General features: G+C 43.5%; 1 protein-coding gene across 1 annotated transcript in view; it reads left to right on the plus strand.

The window, feature by feature from the left end:
- Sse (extra spindle pole bodies like 1, separase) overlaps positions 1 to 14,536 on the plus strand; it is a 74,069-nt gene that overhangs the window by 2,519 nt on the left and 57,014 nt on the right. The window contains exons 4-6 of the mRNA XM_077627194.1: positions 5,157 to 6,051; positions 10,000 to 10,110; positions 11,179 to 11,318. Coding sequence (XP_077483320.1) covers positions 5,157 to 6,051; positions 10,000 to 10,110; positions 11,179 to 11,318 — 1,146 coding nt within the window. The remainder of the gene's footprint in view (positions 1 to 5,156; positions 6,052 to 9,999; positions 10,111 to 11,178; positions 11,319 to 14,536) is intronic.

The raw sequence follows: 14,536 nt of genomic DNA on the forward strand, positions 1-14,536 counted from the left end.
GTTGGGCTCTATGGTGAGCGCCTGGCACCATAGCCAAAAGACAAATAAATATAATGGCTTCCCTCTCTTCAACAATTGATTGCCCTCAGGAAAGAGAGTGGGCCGAACCAACAGCAGAATTCTTCAGAAAAAAAAAAAAAAACCTTCCCCATATTTCACTTTGTTCACAGTGAAGTCTAAGAAAAATTAGCAAGGATATTATCACCATTTTCAGTAGCAAAGTGTCTTACAAAAGCCTTGGGCTCAGGATATAAGATAACCAAAATAACAGGTGTGAGTCTTTTGACTGAACTTGAAGATAATGCCAGGCACGTAAAGCTTCCAAACATAGTATTCATAGGGGACATCCCTGTCACAGTGACTGCTCACAGGTTATTGAACACCGTCCATGGTGTGATTTTGGATAGCGATTTTATACATCTGACAGAAAAGGAAATGTTGGAAGGACTCAATGACCATGGTGTTCATCGTGAGGGCCAGCGCAAAACAAAGGACCAGTGAAAGAGAATATGATGCGGGCGCTCTTTTATTGTTCTTTTGTCTGTTTTGTGCTGGTCCTCAAGATGAACTACTTCCAACTTGCCCAGTACAGCATGCTGTTAAACCATGATGTCACCGATGTCCACAGAATAAAAACCCGGAAAGACAATTAAGAAATGTTTACAAAGCACCTATTCCTCAAGTTTAACCACAGCACACTTCCAGACTCAATAGAAGTAGGATACCTGAAGGTAAATGCCCACCCATATATACGTTTCAACTGTCGGAAGTTCGGTCATGGCTCACAAATTTGCCGCGGCACAAAACATGTACCATCAGCGTCAAATGAAACGCGAACAAATGAACTCAAGCGCTAGCAGAAAGAAACAAAAATAATTGCGGCTGGAGAGGAAAAACAGGCGTGTCATATTAACACTTCCAAAGAGCGGTCTTTCCATCCGCGATGCGAATAGCAGCCGTTCTTGTATGCTGCTTTGCTTGTGCAACATCTTCCAGTTTTGCATTTCACGTTGAAATTCTCTTGTTTGCGTTTCATTTGACGCTGATAGTACGTGCCAAATGTGCTTCAAGGGAACATCCTACTGAGAACTGTCAAGGTTCATCGCACTGCGCAAATTGTGCAGACTTACACACTGCCTACTCAAGGTCTTGCCCAACATGGAAGACTGAAAAAGAAATCACTATCAAAATAAAGAAAAACATCCCGTACAAAGAAGCACATATGCAACTTTCACACACCACTGGAACGTTTTCTTTCACTGCAAAAACAAACAGAGGTGCATGGGTGTGGCACACCACACCAGGCTTCGGGCACCTGTCCAGGGCACGTGCAGTGAGCCTGTGGCAGGGCCATCTGCGCCCCCTTTTTAGAGTAGCCAACACTACTTTGCCAACCCCCAAAGCAGGTTGTGCAGACCCCCCGGGTTGGTGGGAGTAAAGACCTCTTCCCACAGGTCGAAATCTTACTTGAATGTATAAGTGCCTGCTGCACTGGTCGTTCCAGCGCCTCTGCGGAGGCTATGAACACGACTCAAGGCAGCCCTGTACCTTCCACGTCGGACGGACGGCGGGGCTCCTTGGATCAGTCCAAAGACTGGCTCCGTGTCGCAGGGCCAACAAAAACCTAGTCTAGTTTTTTTTCACATTGCACACGTAAACTAAAATGGTGTTCATAGTACACTGGAAATGCAGGGGACTTTTAGTGCAAGTTAGGCGACATAAAAGAAATCTTTGCTTCACTGTCTCCTGTTGCCGTTTGCACACAAGAAACAAATCTAAACTCGTTTTCGTACATCAGGTGAAGTGCTGTGAAAGGAACGGAAGTAGTTTATCAAAAAATTAAAGAAGCATGTTATTCTGCGCTTGTTTTATGGCAGAGTGGTCTAAGGGCACGAGAAACCAACGGCAGGTCATTAGCACTAACAGCGCATTTAATCAAGCTTATGACAAATATATCGTATAAGCCTGCAGGCAAAGCGTTTAGTACTAATTTTTCACTCATCACAAGGAACGCGCAACTTTTTGATCGCAGATGTAGGTGTGTAAACAAGAGCTCTAGCTTTTGACACTGTTGTACCTGATGCATGAAACTTAGTATAGGTCCCCAGCACACAAATGTGCAAAAGAAATATGTTTTCCACAGCAATCAAGAGCCGGCTTCCGGGCCAGTGTCAGGCTTCCGGCCAGTGTCAGGCTTCCGGGAGGCGCCGCCATTATAGCACATAGTGGACTCGCATCTCGTGAAGTAAGAACTTAAAACTAGATTGAAGGCTGTAGTGCAGCCACTCTGCTTTCATATAACACTATTACAGTGTGCTCTGTATACCTCGAGCCACAGCTGAAAGTAACTAACAGCGGAGCAACTGCCAGAACCTTACCTGGTAGTTGGAGACATCAGTGCACATTCCTCTTTTGGGGGAAGTGAGAATACAGATGCTAGAGGTCAGTTTATAGAGGATTTTATTCTATGTAGAAATATTTATTTGCTGAACTCTGGTAAACCCACGTACTACTTTGCAACCACGGGGAAAATGAGCTGTTTAGATCTCTTAGTTCAGTCTATTTTTAGTGATTTTATATGGGATGTTTTATACGATTCATATGAAAGCGATCAGGTCCCCATCATATTAAGCCTGTCATCATCGCCAGCAGTCATCCTGACAAAGCCATGGCATTGGAAACTACATTTAGCTGACTTGGCGTTGTTTAGAAAAAAAGTCAGTTTAGAGAATATTGTTTTATAAAATCTCAGTGTAGAGGAACTAGATGAAATATTCATAACATGCATTCTTAATGCCGCACACCTATGAATTCCAAAATCCACAGGAGTGGTCCGCCAGTACCACAAATTATGGTGCACACGAGAATGCAAGGACGCAAAAAAAACAACAAAATAAAGCCTGGAGAGCCTTCCGCAGATACCCAACACACGAGAACCTTATCATTTTCAAAAAGGCAAGAGCACATGCAGGGTATATTCGACACAATGCTGAAAAAACTTCATGGAAAGCTTGTGTCTTTATAGACAAGCTCAGTAACTGGAAAAAATGTGGGAGCAAGCTCAAAAACTAAATGGGTTCTCTTCACCTTTCACATTTCCTCTTTTGACAATACCTGGTACATAAACAAGTATAGCGGAACAGGCAGATATATTGGGGGAGCACTTCGCTACGGTTTCAAGTTCTTCACACTATAGCCACTCACTTTTAAAATACAAAAACAGCCATAAAACAGACTCCCGACAAGTGGCGGTGCAAATGAAAAATGCAGTAGTCTAATTACTTCCCAAGAAATCAGTGCAGTATTGTTTGCTGACAAAAAACTGCTCCCACCTTTCCAATGTTTGGCGACCTTTCCCAGTCTGCAGTAGAGGCACTTTTGAATGAATGCACTCCTTTGCACCCAGCACTGCTCCTAGGTGATAATGCCATTGTTAACATAACTTGTGTTTTTAGCTTTTTAAAAGAAGCAGGCGTTCTTGAGAAACTAAATTTTGATCCACTGCTTCTCTTTGTTATATAGCCGCCGCGGTGGCTCAGTGGTTATGGCGCTCGGCTGCTGACCCGAAAGACGCGGGTTCGATCCCGGTCGCGGCGGTCGAATTTCTATGAAGGCGAAATTCTAGAGGCCCGTGTACTGTGCGATGTCAGTGCACGCTAAAGAACCCCATGTGGTCGAAATTTCTGGAGCCCTTCACTGCGGTGTCCCTTGTAGCCTGAGTCGCTTTGGGACGTTAAAGCCCTATAAACCTAAACCTAAACCTTTGTTATATAATACACTTCAGCCACTTTCTCATTCCTAAGGAGACTGAGGTCTTTGCTTGGCTCGGAGCCTCAAGATCCTTGCCCAGCCAAGGATGGCCAATGAGGTTACCTGACCTTCTTTAAAGCTTTTACTATTAGCAATTTCTAAAATTTCTTTCCTCTGTCATTACTACCACATACAACTGTCTTTGCTCTTAAACAATTGTAAAACTCTGCTGAAAACAATTTTTCTATACCTTGACCCTGGTGCATGATAGCCTTAGATGCTTATGCGCCACTAAACACAACACGACACAATTAGGTAAATAGGAGCATGTGAGTTAGTTGTAGTAACCCATCCCTCCAATATCCTCGTGGAAGTCTCCCTCAAACTTCTGCGAAGCTAAATCAAGATAATTAGGCTAGAATGAAGTAAAAGCACCTTTGTGTGTTCTAGGCGACAATTAACTGTACAGCTTAGTCCCACACCACCTGCAATAGGTCCCACTTCTTTTTTTTACCCTTAGTCCATGTTATGTGGACTCCCTTTGTATCAAGGAAAGTAGTCTTTGATGCTGCGTTACATCTAAACATTTAAAATAAGTCCATTGCAAGGTACAGTCAGCTCTAAGATGAAAGTGAACAGATAGTTTGCACGTAGGAAGGAATTGTGCTATAATTTTTATGCCAAAATTGAAAATGTCTCTTGGGCATTATCCATCCAAACGAAAGCTGTTTAAATAAATGAAAAAGTATGCTTCCCATTCATATTTATGGCATAATTATTTTTGAATGTGGCTAATGTGTTCCCTTTCATGGGTATTATGGCTATCAGTATCACTCTAGCACACCATGCACATTTATGGCTCTTACTTCCTGGTACATCATGTAAAGCTAGCATACATCTGACCACAGATTTTTAATTTCCAGTAGATATAAAAGGTATTCAAAAAATGAGCTATATCCGGGGGTTCATATTTGTCAAGGTAATGCCCCGTTCCTAATAGCAAGCACCTTTGTGAAATTGGTTGCTGATATGCTTACACTTGGATTTGCCCCCAGGATGCTATAAGCTTGAAACAGTTATAGTGATAACAGTGATGTCCAGGAATTTTAACGGGTGCTGCTGAAGTTGCAGCAGCATTTATTTTGTGTTTAATTTACTTTGAGCTTGGGGTAAACAAACTTTTGTATGCCCTGACAAAGTTGGATCAGTTGAAGCCTCTGTCTTTGAAGTGAGCTTAGCATTCTTTACATGCCATCAATGTAATGTCATGCACGGCTCATTTCAGTTAGCCAGGTTGGTCACTGCAAAAACAGTGTTTAGGGTTGTTCATTTCTACTGATGGCGTAGTCTCATTGCTGGTTATGAATAAGTTGAAAATTAGCTTCTTTCTGTCTTCCTCTATTTAGGCGCTGTTTCCCCAAGCTTCTGCGGTCACTCGAATAGTGTTGTCTCTGCTTAAAACCATGGACTGTCAGAATCCAAAGACTGCTGTAGTGGTCTCCAACATGTACGTGCAGCTGTGGAACACAACACTTGAGATCCGACAGAGCAATGATCACGCTCGGCAAGCCATCGGGTTTGAGCTCCTGCTGCATGCAATGCAGTTACTCTGCCTCAAGAATGAGTTGATTGCTGTTGCCGACAAACACGTCATGGTCGCCACTTGGTGCGCAGCAAAGGTGAAGAATGAACGGTGGCTGAGGGAACTGCGCCAGTGTGTCGTGACCTCGGTGTCCGCACTTCTCACACGTGTGCCCAAACAACTGCGAGCTAACATTCCAGCCACCGTCACCATCCTCCTGGACCAACACAGACTGAGCTTCTGGTTGGGCAAGTGTTTCAGCCTCGTCTCTGAATGGAATAAGATTGTGAGCGAAGCTCTGTTTGCTCATGAGATGGGCCTGTACCGTCACGTGACAGCCCTACTGGCTGTAGTGGATCAGGTGTCAGCCTTTGGCCTGTACATTGCTGGCAGGACCAGTTCTGTGCCGCAAGTCAAGCTTCCTGCATACATACGGTGGCAGGACTGCCGGCCCGACACAGAAGAATTTGTTTGCCTTACGTCTTGCGTGCAAGCAGTCCTCGCAAGGTTGCAAGTCGCAGATAAGCAAATGCAGGGTGCAGCCAATCGGAAAAACTTTGCAGCCGCCTTTAGGGAAGTGTTGGGCCTTGCACCTTTCGTCAAGCAGCACATGATTCACCTCCACAGTGTCAAAGCAGGGTCGGAGCACTACTTGACAGCCCTGCGGGTGCTCAAGCTGCTGCTCACGCAACTCGTTCACCTCATTCAGGATACAAAAGGCAAGTATCTCTTGTGTGCATCTTACCACGCTAACATGTGTCCTGCCTCTGTGAAATTCATTCTCAAGCAGACTGCGACACTTTCTATCCAATAGAATGATGCAGTCGAACTATTAAGCCTGTATGAAAATTCTTCTCTTGTGCATTTGTATGTAAATCATTATTATAATGCATATAGCTCATAGGTCAACCTTCTCTAGCATTGATCTAAATCGCCGAGAGGCTGCTGGAGAACAGGTCAGTCAGTCAGCTGCAGATGGCAGGTTAGAGGGACAGTGCACGAAATGAAGTTGGCCTGTTTCGATAGATTACCATGTTCTAATGACAAAGACGCTGGTTTCGCTGAAAACAGTTTTTATCAGCTAGAAAAAAAGTGAAAAGAACAACCGTGGAACCGAATGCGAGAAAGCTACAATAGCAGTTGGATTTACCCTTGGTGACTTTGATGCTTTTGCTTCAATCCAAGGCTTCATAAACATGACAGAATTGTTTTGGAGGGTGTAGGTGGCCGGAAATGGGCGGGTGGTTGGATGGACAGCCTCCTATCTAGGGAGGTGGGGGGTGAGAATGGGAGGGGAGGTGTCTCAGAGGCTTCAAAGACAACACCAGCATTTTCGCCAAGTTCCTCTAGTACTGCTGTCACACTAAAAATTGCATAAAGATGTGGCCACTTGCAGCTGTTTATGCAAGCAAAGTGCGGTGTGTTGAAACAGATTTTCACGTGCGGATCCCTGAAGCCAGGCACAACCGCTATTTAATTCCAGATAGTGTTACAGTGTCCTTCTCAGTATGGGTGTCACGAGTTTAAATCGGGCAGTGGGAAATATTTCAATCAAATTTTTTTGACAACAAAAGATTCAGCTGCTAGACAAACATCAGCATAGCCAGAAAGAGCCACAGAAATTATTTTTACCTAGAACAAAAGTTGAATGGAGCTGTCCTTGGTATCCCTTTAAGGAAGTAGGTAAAAAGGTGCACAGGCTCATGCTGACGTGCAGAGATATTGCTGTGTTGTGTCAAAGCACTCTTCACTCCTGGCCCAGTTCAACTTTGTAGGATCACACATTTTTTACATTAATGTGTGAAAAAGAGAGAGGTCAGGGTGGTTTTCTCGCAATGTGCTAGAATTTGCAGAATGTAGTAGCTTGCAGGCTGGGTGAATTTAGGTGGAGGGGGCAGAACTCATGCCGACCCTTTCCACCTTAAGCTAGAGTTTCTACTGAGTACCTGCGCCCCCCCCACCCCCCCTCGTTATTTTTAAGGTCCAAAACCAGTACTGTGCACATGGGACGATGCTACTCCATCAGCCCCATTTAAGTGTTGCCCATAAATCCGGCCTTGCCTATAGACCATTGGTTCATGGCCTTGCATGAAGAGTACAGAAACAGTACTGCGGAACATAGAGGCTTTAGGTGATTGGAAGCAAAAATCAATTTTTTTTACCGAAAAACAAACTATGGATGGTTCGCATCTGTCATCCAACTATTCAAGGACCTGTCCACAAAGTTTATTCCTTGTCTGTGGAGCAAAAAATAGAAAATCGGTTAACTGGTGCATGACTAATGCATGCATCTCAAAGAACTGCTTGCAGCTGCAGTTTTCGAAGCACACCCAAGGCTTCTGACAGGAAATGATCAAGGAATGAATATGCGCGTTGTCGGCGTTGTTTTGTGCTTTTCAATACATATAAGCACTGCTGCAGAGAATACAATGAAGAGTATACAAAAGCAAATTTTGAAGCCAATACTGAAGACAACTTTGCTTTTAAGCTTTATTTTTATGACATAAATTCTTATTGCTCCTTCTAGCAGGTTTAGCTGAATTTTTCTCAACATTTTTTCACTGAACCACTTATCTACGTGACTATTAATTCTGATGCACAGCAACATACACTGTTTGAGCACTAATAGACTGAAGGAGAGTGAAGAATTCAGCTCTGGGCTAGTATAGTATAGTTTTGGCCATTTTTCTACGAAAGTATTTCCAAAATGCTTTAGTACTAATGAAACAGTTAATTCTCTAAGGAATCATATCTTAATTGCCATAAATTGCAAAACCTGAGTACTTGAAAGCCACCTGAAATTATGCATTACTAAAAATAAAAAAATGTTTTGAATTGTAAACAATAGTTTTCATGGTTCATTTATCCCTTCCATTATTTATAGCTCCCTTTCTCTCTTTGTAGGATGCTACAAGGTTTGCATAAAAATTTTGTACTAATTGTCGCCCTCTGAATTAGGAAGAGCAAATGGATACTTTTAGCACAATTCCCAACCTCGCACGTCAGTTAGAGGCGCTACAAAAAGTGGGTCTGATATGTCCCCTTAGCACAATAGCCACTCTGAAAAAGTGGGACAAAAATGACCGCCGACTTCATTCAGAAGAACATGAAAAAATATTTACTGTAAATGAAGCACAGTCCAGGCTGTCCTTGAAGGTATACACCTCTGCGCATTGAAACCATTAGTTTCATTTTTAAAAAGGTGCAAAGCACTAGATGCAGAATGGGGTGCGGCAAGTTTCACACTCTTACTTAGCGCGTGCTTCCTTCCAAGTGTGCTGGAGCACCAGTGACGGCCTTTTCTTGACAGTTGCGGTTAGTGCTTAGGCAGCGCACTGTTTTTGCTCTTCCTTAATATGCCAACATTTTTTTATTGCTTGAATGTGTTCCCATTGATTAGCTGGTGGCCAAGCAGCAACCTAACCCTCATGCAGGGTGTCTGCTGGCGTGCACCAATTCACGTGTAAGCCTAGTAGTTCGGCACCGGTGAACATAAATAGCGCCAATTTTACATTATAGCACAAGGAGCTTGTTCTGCTGAAAACCGGGTGTCGGCCGTCGTCCTGTGTCAGTCGGAAAAAAATCCCAGAATTCCTGAAATCACAGTATACAAAAAGGAAATAGCCAGCACTGGAGCTTGAACCCAGGCCCTCTGTGTGCTAGGTGGGCAAGCAACGCATATGCCATGAAGGGTCATTTGTTCAAGAGTTAGATTGCCATCTAATCAACGCGTTGTGGTGTGTATGACTTAGTGACATGTGTTTGGGATGTGTACTGATGTTACAGTAACTAAAAAAAAAACTAAATATAAATATGCTGATTAGGCATCAAAAATAGCACGGAATGAAAAGGCGGTGTTATGGTGCTTTCTTGTACTGAAAAAAAATGGAGTGTATGAGTATGTAGTGGCATAGTATGTCATGCAGTGTAACCTAAGTAATGATTAGTGATTGATAATCGATAACTGTGATTGATAATCTGTAATGTGATCAGTAATTGTGATTGTAATAGATGTCTGTGATCGGTACTGTGATTGTGGATTGCTAATCAGGGACAAATTGGAAATAAAAGGAATAAAAATAAAAAAGGAGGAGAAGGTGCTATTGCATCGACTCTTAAGGCAAAGGTTAAGCCTCCTCCTAATTTTTTTTGTCTTTTTCTAGAACATACAGGTACTGATGTCAAAAACGGGGAAATGTTGAAACATGCCAGACATGACTGAAAAGCAGAGCTGATGGCGTCCAGGCAACAGCGCGCACATACCAAACTCCAAGCAGTGCTAACTTGAGCTGCACTTGATATCCGGCTCTCATCAAATTACAACTGTATAAAATATAAAAAAGCTTTTCTTTTCATTCTTGAGCTGGTAGCACCATACAAACTGAGTTAAAGTATACCCTGTACTTGTGTGCAGGCCCTGAAAGCCAACACAAAAACAGGCTTAAATCTGACCCCTCACACCACAAGGGGGTAAAATTAACTACATGTGAATATACAGTAGTGCTGAACATTGTAATCAAGTGGGACTAATCAAAACAGAATAGGTCAGCCCTCCCGTGCAGAATATAATGCTAGACACAAATCTATATATATTGTGATCTGTAGTTTTTCTGTTGTAGATGTGCTCATATGTAACACAGCATTGGAATTGTGACGCTCATTTTCAGACCAAAAGGAATTCCTGAAAATAATTGCTGCTGCTGAAGATTACTGCCCATCATCGCTTGTCGAGATTGCAGAAGCTTGTGCAATGGAAACGGATGACGTAGGCCTCCTGGGTAAGATTGCAGAGCACTGTATACTTGAGTTCATCTCCTAGTTCAGTTAGTCCATTGTAATTTCATCAAGAAAATGCATCCGTAAGTCTGCCATTAAAAGCACTCCTCGTACTTTAAATGATTCAAAAGGGGAGCTTCTCACATATTTCCACATTCCACTGACGCCACTAAAAAAAGTGAAACGCGAAACCTGTGTTCCTGTATTTTTTTTTTAACCCTTTAAGTGGGGATGCGGTTTTAAAATCTTAAGTCTCGAAAAAAAAGATCGAGTTTTAGAAAACACCAGATTCCGTACCTATGACGTCTTTTTAATCGCATCCTGAAAAATTTTTCCCGAAAACAGCCCAGAAGTGACTAAAAAATGTTTTTGTGAATCGTAGGTAGCAAAAATGGCTGAAATCTCTCTGATAATGCGTTTTCTTAAGTGTTTTTTCACCTGACTGCGCTTCTTGCAGAAAGCTTAGCGCGACAATGGCTTCACGGATTTTAATGCTGTTTGTTGCATTGTGGTCCTTGACAAATTTTTTTATTCTGCGACATTCCTATACATTTAAAATACTTTAAATTTCTTTATTTTGTCGCTAATTTTCATGACGATAATGAGTGCATTATGCAGGCATGTATTATTGTGTTGCCAGGCTTTCTGCAAGTTTGTATAGCATTGAAGCATATAAAAACATATGTCACAACTACTACCCAAAATTTCACTGAAATATCTTATTTAAGCATTCAGTGGATTTTTCATCAAGCAAGGCAAATTTCATTTCGTTGCATGAAGAAATTAGAAATTTCCCAGAAAACGCACCAAAATTGCTAAATTTTTTTTGCCGATTTTTGCCGAAAATGGCTGTTGTCAGGCTTACAACACGCACTAAAGGCTCAAAACGTGTTTCATAGACGACTGCCACCATCTAGTGTTGATCTATCTACCGCCACCTAATGGGTGCTGGTCCCAGGCATCATGCTGCTGTAGTTTCCATGGAAGCTGGTCTCAACCTGTGTTCACTTTTCACTCAGTTCTATATTGCTCCACTGTTACAACTGCATCCTGCCCTTGTGGACTTTCAGCTCGGCCATTCTACCTTCTGGCTGTCAACTGCTTTCAAAACAAGATCAGCGAACAGGCCACCACATGCGCCAAAATCAGTGTGGAGCTGACTGCCCTACACATGACTTATCACTCGGAGGACTTTTCAGCAGAATTACAGGTAGGCAGACAAGCCTTTTGGAATTCTTTGAATTGTTTTTTGCATCCTTCACCAGTGCCTGTACGCTTATATGCATTACATGCAAATGCACCTAGAGACAGCAATTTTTCAAACATATGGACACACCCTGCTGATTGTGCCAGATGGCCTTAGACCTATCACCCAGATAACTGCGGTGACGCACACTACATACGGAGCTCAGATGTAGATTAAAGTTAGTCTCCATCATGGGTAGCAAGTTGCCTCTACTCACCTTACCGCGATAAGGCCACTGCGGTGGCTTAGTGGTTATGACTCTCGGCTGCTGACCCTAAAACCCTAAAGATGCGGGTTCGGTCCCGGCTGCGGCAGTCGCATTTTGATGGAGGCAAAATGCTAGAGGCCCGTGTACTGTGCGATGTCGGTGCACGTTAAAAAATCCCAGGTGGTCGAAATTTCCGGAGCCCTTCACTATGGCGTCCCTCATAGCCTAGGTCACTTTGGGACGTTAAATCCCCTAAAACCAGACCAAACATTTAGTGTGATAGCGTTAAAGGCCCAGTTCTCCAGATAAACCGGCGTCGGCATTGTCAGCAAAAAATCATGAGCATGGATCTGGCAGGTGGTAGCTGGCAGTTGACATTGCACGGCACAGATTGGTCACAGGCTTCTACGACGCCACGTGGTAAGGCCAACTTCAGAGGAGTTGCCAACTTGGGCTCCTCAAATCAGATGGGAGGCTGAGGGGAATCGAACCCTCCTGCCAGCGCCCTTCGATTTCAAGCTGTACATGTTCCCCCAGGCCACACAAACACAGTTGTATGGCTTGGTTAAGCAGTGCTTTATATGTGAGTTAACCCACTAATGCTATTGTGTCATACCGTTAAGGCGGAGCTTAAGTGTCTCCTCCAGTTTTGAGCAGCGTTATTAGTGAGCACTGTATGGCACTTCTTTGGGCTTTTGTCCTTTGACGTCAGTGTAGCTTTCTATTGGCATAGCGTGTTACAAGTGATAACTCAGTATCACCTGCTATGGCTATTGCTGTCGCTTCTGAGTCCTGGCAGATGGCGAAAACTGGAGTTTACACGCCTGCTTTCAGGCTGTCATTGAGAAAATGCGAAAACACACTGAAGAGAGTGGACAAGCATGAAAGGCAGGAGGAAATAAATGGGATTAGTGAGGCCAGCAAGCAGAGATTTAGTATACTGCTGCAGCTCAAGCAAAGCCTGTGGCCCCATCCTCATGCACATATAATCGTCTACTTTTTTTTTGCTGACTGGTGCTGCGATCCAAATGACGAAAGCTGGCATCATGTCTTAGAAAACGCCAGTGTTTTTGTCTGTTGTACCTGTTGCCACTCTCCAAGTATCGTTAAAGGAACCCTCATATTCTTGATAGTCTTATTCTTAAGCACGAAACCTGTACTGGTGATCTTTGTGAGTATTAGAGTCAAATTTAAAAGCTATGGGTGGAATTTGCAAATAACTGTTAAAAACTGCTGCTCGCAACCAATTGGGGTGGCAACTCGCCATGCTTTTTTAGCTGCCCTTACCTCGATGACTTGAATGGGCAGTCTGGGTGAGCCTTCTCATTGGGCGTGCTCAAGTCACACGGGCAGGATGGGCTTGGCAGGGTGCAGCCCCGGCCTGTTTTCTTTCTTTATTTTTTTCTGGCCAGTTGGCATGTATGAGTTTAGGGGGAAGGGGGAGCACCATTTTAGTCGCTGATATCTTGGGTACTAATGGAGATAGTAGCCAAAAAGTTCTTTGGTGCGGTGATGAGCAATGAAATACATACTGACCCCTCTTGCACTCTTCCTAACCTCAATAAATGTCATTTCATGACTCATTTAAAACCTGCGGAACCTCCTGGTCACCACAGCTGCGGTTGCAGCTGTCATGGTACAATTTGCAGTGGCTGGAATAAAATTCAAGTCAAGTACAGTAGAATCTTTATGGTTACAATCACGGCTGATGTGATTTCCAGGATGACACGAATTAGTAAAATTTTCTTGCCAGCATGCTTTGTGTTTAATGTGAAGAATTTTACGTGTTCCAAACACTGTGCCGTGCCATTATGGATAATATGAACACTGCAGCCATGACCGCGCCCTCAAGCACTAAACGTTACCCTCGCATTGCTGACTTCGCCGTCACCTGCCATGCATTATGCTCAGTGCGAGGCAAACAGTGGCGTGTGGCCCGCACGCACGTCACCAACACTGCGATTGTCACTCCTGCAGCATGCTCTGCGAGTAGTAAGTGCTAGCACATGGCTGTAAATAAATCAGAAAATGAACATTTGTTTTTGGGAAAGGAAATGGCACAGTATCTGTCTCGCATATCGGCGGACACCTTAAGACACCTTATGCAGTAAGGGAAGGGATAAAGGGGGGACTGAGAGAACAAAGGAGGAGAGAGATGCCGTAGTGGAGGGCTCCGGAATAATTTTGACCACCTGGGGATCTTTAAAGTGCACTGACATCACACAGCACACAGGCGCCTTAGTGTTTCGCCTCCATCGAAACGCGGCCACCGCGGTTGGGTTTGAACCCGGGAACTCCGGATCGGTAGCCGAGCGCCCTAACCACTGAGCCACCGCGGCGGGTATGTAAATAAATCCTGTCAGCATAAAGAGGTCTGTCCGAATACATTTCCTGTACTTCCGCATACAGATTTCATTCGGCTTTTGATCATATGAATTTTGGTTGACACGAACATTTTCCCGACTCCATGACATTCGTATCAAGATTCTACTGCAATGCATGCTATACTGGTAATGCAGGTCTTTCCAGATTACATTATTTGACCTTGTACTATCATGGCTGCTAACAGGATGAAACTGAAACTTGCAGATGTTCTTCTTGTGCTCTTCATGACCTGTATAGCAGATTTGTGCGTTCCTTTGGGACAACAGTGCTCAAAAGTAAAAAAAAAATATTTGCAATCAGATGTGCAAGTAATGAGTCTTCATTTTGGCATGTATTTTGCCTGAAATTCCTGGAAAACTGCAAAATGTGCTGTTGATTACCAGGAAGCCTGCTAGATTGTGCTGACCAGATTTTGAAGCAGCCATTACAGTACAACAATAGGTCTCTGGGGGAATAGCACAACATCCTGTCCATGCTTTGGTGCCCTGCCAGCACACAGATGTGTAATGTGGTGATGCACTGTCTGTAATGAACGGTTGCTCTGACGTTAGCCAGTGGCAGAAGTGAATGGGAAGACCAGAATGAAGGA

The sequence above is a fragment of the Amblyomma americanum genome, chromosome 6 (genome assembly GCF_052857255.1).
Source record: "Amblyomma americanum isolate KBUSLIRL-KWMA chromosome 6, ASM5285725v1, whole genome shotgun sequence".
NCBI lineage: Eukaryota > Metazoa > Arthropoda > Arachnida > Ixodida > Ixodidae > Amblyomma > Amblyomma americanum.